Source organism: Centroberyx affinis, unplaced genomic scaffold (assembly GCF_046629955.1).
Source record: "Centroberyx affinis isolate AG114_WGS23_722 - 3 ecotype Tasmania unplaced genomic scaffold, CSIRO-AGI_Caff_v1 ptg001058l_1, whole genome shotgun sequence".
NCBI classification, from domain to species: domain Eukaryota; kingdom Metazoa; phylum Chordata; class Actinopteri; order Beryciformes; family Berycidae; genus Centroberyx; species Centroberyx affinis.
The window spans coordinates 1,030,084-1,037,185 of NW_027279609.1; the positions used below are offsets into that span (position 1 = coordinate 1,030,084).

At 40.8% G+C, this 7,102-nt stretch overlaps 1 protein-coding gene across 1 annotated transcript in view; it reads right to left on the bottom strand.

Annotated features, from left to right (window-relative positions):
• Positions 1-6,299, bottom strand: part of LOC139647169 (voltage-gated inwardly rectifying potassium channel KCNH7-like) — a 36,020-nt gene extending 29,721 nt beyond the window's left edge. The window contains exons 1-2 of the mRNA XM_071523021.1: positions 6,224-6,299; positions 5,503-5,733 (exon numbers count right to left, since the gene is read on the bottom strand). Coding sequence (XP_071379122.1) covers positions 5,503-5,733; positions 6,224-6,299 — 307 coding nt within the window. The remainder of the gene's footprint in view (positions 1-5,502; positions 5,734-6,223) is intronic.
• Between the last annotated feature and the right edge of the window lie 803 nt (positions 6,300-7,102).

Below are 7,102 nucleotides of genomic sequence, written 5' to 3' on the forward strand. Positions count from 1 at the left end.
TCTCTGACATGAATGAGTTAGTGTGATAGGAGTGCATTTTCAACTCATGCCTGCTTATGTTACTTAATAGTATCTACACCGCTAACGTTAAAGGCAGTGTTTGCATTCCTGCTCTTGTTTTCTTGTTTGGTTTCCTTCCTTCTCTATCTTACCATGTCCATATCATGGGGATCACTGATGCCCTGAAAAGGGTCTGTTGACGGAAACGTTGGTGTTTTTTCCTCATAAAACAAGAATAAGTGAGAACACCAGTGTGCTCGAGTAATTCTTTTATATTTAAGTTCACATCATGGGGACTGACAGGAGGACACAGAAAGGTAGATAATATACATCAGTGTTTTTATATCTGTCATCATTTTCCTTCATAGTTTAGAGTTTCACTGCCTGTGTCATTTTTACAAGGTCTGGCCACGCGCTCCATACCCCTCTTTCAATCGCCTAGCAGGATAACTATCTTTAGATCCTCTCTCTCCCTCCCCTTTGCACTTGACATGGTGAAAGTCTGGCACTGGTGAACACAAATGAGTGTGAGCTGTAGTGTATGTAAGCCACTGGAGAATGTAAGCCTTTCTGGTTTTAGGATGTTTATTCATCCTTTCTCAGCACAGTGTAATACTGTACAAACATGGCCAAACATGCCGGACATGGTCAACATCCTCGACAGTGCAGCAGTTTGGTATCGATGAAAGAGGGAATGTCCATTCATTTCAACAACAGGCAGAGAGTTTCTCTGGTAAAGCAGCATTATTTACACCTGTGGGAATGAATGGACAATGTATTAAGACTAGCTCCCTTTTCATGATGGAAATTTCATTACAGTAGATTCTATTTCCATCATCAATTATTAAAACATTGCTGCTTAATCAAGCAATCTTCGAGACACTGTATTTTAATGATGCCTCACAGATCAAGCAGGAGTCTTATTCGGATTGCACAGTAAGTTGTATTTAAATGAGCAAAATATATAGTATAAGTAAGTATTATCTTTTTTTACGTTTTGTATCATAATTTAAAAAAGAAGCTATTTCTTATTCGAACCTTGCTATTTTATTTACTTTTGATGTATTGGGGCTTCACATTAATCTGAATAAGCTGAGCTGCTTTAGGGAGAAACATGAGTAATATTGTTGAGCACTAATTTTTGTTTTTGTAGCTTGCTACAAATGCACTACCCACAACTACAGCTTTTAAAGAGTACAGCCCCAGACTACTGCCTGGTAGTAGTCTTGTATAATGAAATCTGACATGTTTATTGTTTAGGGCTATTTTGCTTAAGCCAATACGCAACTTCACTGGGGCATAGCCAATCGGGACTGGGGCATGTAGGGAGAGGGCATGCAAGCTAACCCTTTGTTTAGAGTCTTTTGGCCTTGTGGCAATATCTCGCCTCAGTGAGACTGCTGTAAGCTACACAGCCTGGCCTAATTTCATCTTCAATCAGTGTCTCAAAAGCCATCAGGGATAACTAGCAGCTCTAGCTCAAAGTGCATCTCATTTGTGTTTCCCGATATCAATTCATGATATTGTGCTCCATGATCTTCCTATTTAATTCAGCACAAATGTTGTCAGAGAGACTGAATGCAATGGATGTTAAAATATCTTATTAGCACACAGCAACTGATTAAGAGCAAAAAACAGATGGTTTGGAGAGGACTATTAGATTACCTCCTCCAGTATAAGCATCCCATGAGATGGAAATAGCCCATGGATGAAAATACCTATCGTATGCAAAATGAGACCTGTATTGTTCAAAGCTCCATCTGCTCCTCCTCACTACTAATAAACTTTGTTTCACATCCTAATTATGGACAGCCGTGCTAGCAAACTATCCCTTTGTAGAATAAATTATGCTCATTTTCCTATAATTAACCTGATTTATCACTACTATTTTTTCTCTTTAAAATGAACTGAAGTTACAGTACTGTATGCTATCTACATTTTCCACAGTGAAAATATGGAAATCTTCCCTGTGCTGTGAACTGATGTCATATTAAACCTGAACTGCGCTTATTGTTTGTAGTTGCATTTATTTTGTAATTCAAACTTGGACAGACACTCTAATAAATGCATGGAAACCTGATGAAGGAAAGCTCGGTATGTTTCACCACATACCGTGAGAAACCAAAGAGGGCTGAGAATGATGAAAAATGGATGTGCTCTTTTAGAGGGCAGCCATCCAAGTCTCCTGCAGCATGCCTCGTGCACTGTAGGCACTCTGTGTCCCCTGTCCTCTCGCTCCCCTGCTACCAAACCCTCAGCAGGGGTAGAAGGCCCTTCAGTGCCCTCAGTGGGGAGTCACCTATGAAACCCTGCACCCACGCATACCACATGTCCCAGATCATTCAGCACGGTTAGCTAAGCTGCCGCGGTTTTGTAGCCATTATCCATTTAACTTCGCTGCGCTGCGTGGTGTCAGCTTCCTTTTGTTAAGACTCATTCAGTTACAAAGTATTATTACACCCCGTGGAATAGGATAGTTTTACAAAGCCATCAAGGGAAAGCATTTATCTCATTGATTATGCATTATCTTTGAGAGGAGAAGGCATATGCACTACCTTCCCTCACAACCTTTCTTGGTTGTTCAGAAGGTAACACAAAAATATAAAGAAATGCCCTTGTGATAAAGGCCTTTGCTATGCTCCAATGGTCTCCATTGTCCCACTACTTTTAATTTCTGAGCATACGCATAAGCAGCTTAACTTTTTGCCTTTGCGGAGCAAAGAGCCAAAGCTTTGTTACTCCTGATGTCACCAGGCTTCCTCAAATCCTGACATTACTTTTCAAGATTTCCAAACTGTGGTTATAGACAGGAGGGGTAAAACAAACTATGTCACACTGCAACTATTCTAAACATTGACATTTAATGCACATCAAGAGATTCTAATAGAACCAATATTTTGTGTGGCTATTTCAGAGAGAGAGAGAGAGAGAGAGAGAGAGAGAGAGAGAGAGAGAGAGAGAGAGAGAGAGAGAGAGAGAGAGAGAGAGAGAGAGAGAGAGAGAGAGAGTGAGAGAGAATAATTGCCATACATGATGTAATATTGGTTAATAGTGTTGTACGTTTTTGAAGTTCAACCTATCAGAGCTAATGCTGGTTTATTTTCTGTTCTCTTTTAACATTGCTGTGTGATTTGTGATGTGGAGTAGGTGTGTGGAAAATGGAGGGATTTAGCAAAAGGACCAGTTTAATATGAGGGATTAACTGATTTGCATGGGCACTGATAATTTAAAATGCAGTTAAGAGAGGAGACATGGAACACAACCACTTTCCACCCCATCAGCTTCAATTTGTAGACAACTAGCTTGAATCAATAGGGCCACTGCTCTCAAGGATGCCATAAATGTTTCATTTGCATTCCCCTATAGCTGTGGGAGCGTGTGGATTGTGTCCTCTATACCAGTTTAATGCATTTACTCTGTAAGCTGCTCATTCCCAGTCACCACACTGTCAGCCCTGACATCTTTATTCATGAGCACAGCCGCTCACTGTAGATTCCTCTGAGGAGTATTAAGAGTCATGTCTTAAAGCCTTGATGCACACCAGGGAGGATTGGGAAGAGACAGGGAGTAATGATTATGTTGGAAGGTTTCTATGGCTCCTTAGTCTGCTATGCTTTAAACATTACAGGCACATGAAGTTTAGACAGACTACAGCACATGGAGGATGGGAGGATGGGAGACTAACTGAAGTCGCTTTGAAATCCTACTTGTCAAGAGCCGAGCGGTAGAAGTCCTCACCAGCAGTCCCCAGAGTGCTGTGTGTAATTGTCTTGCAGGTTTTCTTAGACAATCTATTCTAGCGGAGTAGCAGCTGGTTTAGGGTTTCCTCCTGATTAGTTGAAAAATGCCTAGACTGATGGCTGCTGATGGTAGATTAAACATGTATCCATGGCCTAGAATTTCATCAAACTCACAATGAAAAATTCAAGCCCCGGCTCTTCTTCAATGATTAAATAAAATCATATGGCTCTTTTTTCCAGGGTACACTCTCCATACACTACTGCTTGTAGATTGATTGGAAGACACTCTACGAATTGAAATTTGAGTTCAAAGCAGGAATATCGCAAAGCAGCAATGGATGCTTTTAAACTAGTGCATACTATTTTTTAAATTAAAAAAAAACCTGCACGCACCTGTCCCATTCTACAAGAGGAGTACTTTTTCATTGGCTTTGAAGGGCCATATCATGGTGACCACAAAGAACTGTGTGAGAAGATGGCAGGAGGTGGCAGTCAATCTGGGGATTTATGTCACTGAGCAGTAACATCATTCTAATTCTCTCTGACTCAGGATTGCTGCCTCTGTACACCATTCATACCAGGGCTAGGATTTGGCCAAAAGCGAATGACAGACCAATGACAAACAGCAGTGTTGGACCTCAAAGGCTAAAATGGTTTGCATTAAAGACAGACAAGCTGACAAAGCTGTATTACATGTAATGTATGGATTATTGATTAACATATAATATTACTATAGATTAGTAAATAGATCCCTGTATTATTATATCGAATCAATCTGTCTAATGAACACTATACCTTCACTGCAAACTACGATATGGGTGAATGCATCATGCATGTATCGCATCTTAAATAAACATTGACATTATTTGATTTTTAAATGTGTATAGCAAGTGTATTTATGGTAAAGTATGTCCTCATTAAAGCAGAGTACGGTTGACAGGGCAGCAGGTGAGCTTTGGACTCAAATGAACTTTCTGTCTCTTTCTACTACAGTCTCTCACTCTGCCGTCTATTGTAAGTATCTCAGTCACAAGACTAAGAGGATATACAAGCCACCATTTCAACAGCCAGTGTTTGAGACACCCACGCTCATGATGCTGTGAAATAAGGCGCTTGCCAAAAAAAAAAAAACAGCGCAGTATAATTCCACCTCTGTAAGGTCTTAATAAGTTGTCATGTGCAGCTCTTTGCTGTAACGCAGTGACTTTTTGATTATCAATCTCCCTTTCCCTTCCTTTACGGAGTTCACAATAACATTATTATAACACAATTCTCACACAGCTCCTTACCACTCAATGAAAACCATGAACGGGAGCCAGATCAAAATATAACATTGTTTTGATATGGATATACTGCAGCAAAGACACTGCTTATGTTTACCATGCAAGAAAGCTCTTAAATTCTGTTGTTATATCCCTCTTGACATATGAGGGAGGATCAAAGCTGTATATATACTTTTACAAAGTACATGAATAATATACACTACAAATACATTCAGCAACTGCAACAATAAGAGAGACGCTTAGCGGAGTTGTTTTAGAGCTGACTGTCCTTATTGTTTTGCTCTATCAAGGGCAATGTCTACCCCTCATCTTGTAACTGACTCTGGCTGGTCAGTATCAGACTGACAGGCCACGTTATGGAATGGACATATTGAGGAGCCGTGGTGGGTGCTCTCTCAGGGACAACATGTCACAAAGACCCCTCTCCGCTTCGGGGTATGCTTTGACAGCTGCACCGTTGTGCCAGGTCACTGACTCACCATCCTTACGGTGGTAGGTGATCTCCACCTTGCGCTCCTCTGATCCCAGCACAGCCTGAGACACCTGGCTAATGGCGTGTCCGTCGGTCAGCTGGCCGTGGAGGAAGTCACAGGTGCACGGCTTCTGCATGATGTCTGGCCTCGAGAAGCCAGTCATCTCACAGAAGCCATCGTTGCAGTATATGATTGCACAGTTCTGCACCCTGGCATTGGCTATGACAAATTTCCGATCTACATGAAAAAAAAACAAAAAAAACAAAAAACAATTGTCTATGAATGCACTGTAGACTGCCTACTGTGGTACATCTGACCTCATAGCCTACATCATGGTGTCATGTCACAAATAAAAACAATGTATATTAAGTTAACCATGACCATCACCATCAAACATCTTTTTAATGAAGCTGTACTATATAGCAGCATAGTTACTCCACCAATACAATTTAAAATGTAATAAAAACCTTATATAAAACAGTACAGGCAATAACTCAACAATTCCATCTCTCTTTTGTTTGTCTTCTTATCCAAGAAAATGTTCTTCAATTTCTATTTGTTTTCAATGGAACAAACTAAGCAAGTTTAAAATTAGACAAACTTAAAGATTTTCACTAATTTCACGCTTCTTTCTTAATTTTCACAAGTAAGCAAATTTAGTTACTAACATTCGCTTATCTAGTAGTAGCCATAGGTAATTTCGGTCGCACATCATGGAAATACTTACTCTGACCCTCGAATTTCCGAATTATTATTCCAAGGAAGGTGTTTTGTGGCGCTACGTGACCTCTTCGTACAGGCATGTTTGGGCACGGAATATCCCACGATCTTCAGTAAAAGCGCCTTCGCAAGTAAATCCCGAAGTTACAGTAGTTGGCTCTCGACGATATTTCCTTTACCACAAACCATACTCGGCGCAAGCACTCATTCCACTTTAAATGACCTTTCCTAGTTTCTCCAAGGAGTTATTCAGCCTGCATGCGTACCGGAGCATTTAAATGCCTCCTCGCCGAAACGCATGGAGTCGGGGAGGATTGCTTGGGTCAGATCCAGCTCGCAAACCATTTCTCGTTGAAGATGGATGCGATCTTGACGTCCTCGGTAGTGCTGTGTTGGACGCTTACAGCGGACAGGGGTTGATATGCCAAGGGGAGTGACGTTGCTCCCAGGGGGCTTTGTTTCCTCCACCTCGGGTAAGGTTAATTCCCAGCCTTGTGTAGTGAGATGTGGCATAATCGGAAACGCAGTTAGCAGAGGTTTATTTCGAATTTTGTGCTTCATAATCTGTTGCGCATTTTATGGCAAGAACAATGTGATTTTGCTGAAAACCGAATTATTCCTGTATGTTGTGGAAGGTTGTGTTATTTATGTCTTATATCGTTTGGATTCCACAACTTTGCAAAAAATGTGTATAACAGATAAGATGAACTGGACTGAGCCGCTGTCCGTGGTGCTGAAGTTTCAGTTCCACCTAATGGGAGTTAGGAAGCAGTACTTCACTGAATGTACTGTACAGTCGCCTATACTCGTGTTGTGCATTAAAATACTTCTCCCTTGTAGATTATTTTCTATCAATCATTCATGATATTTTAATGAATGGGTACAT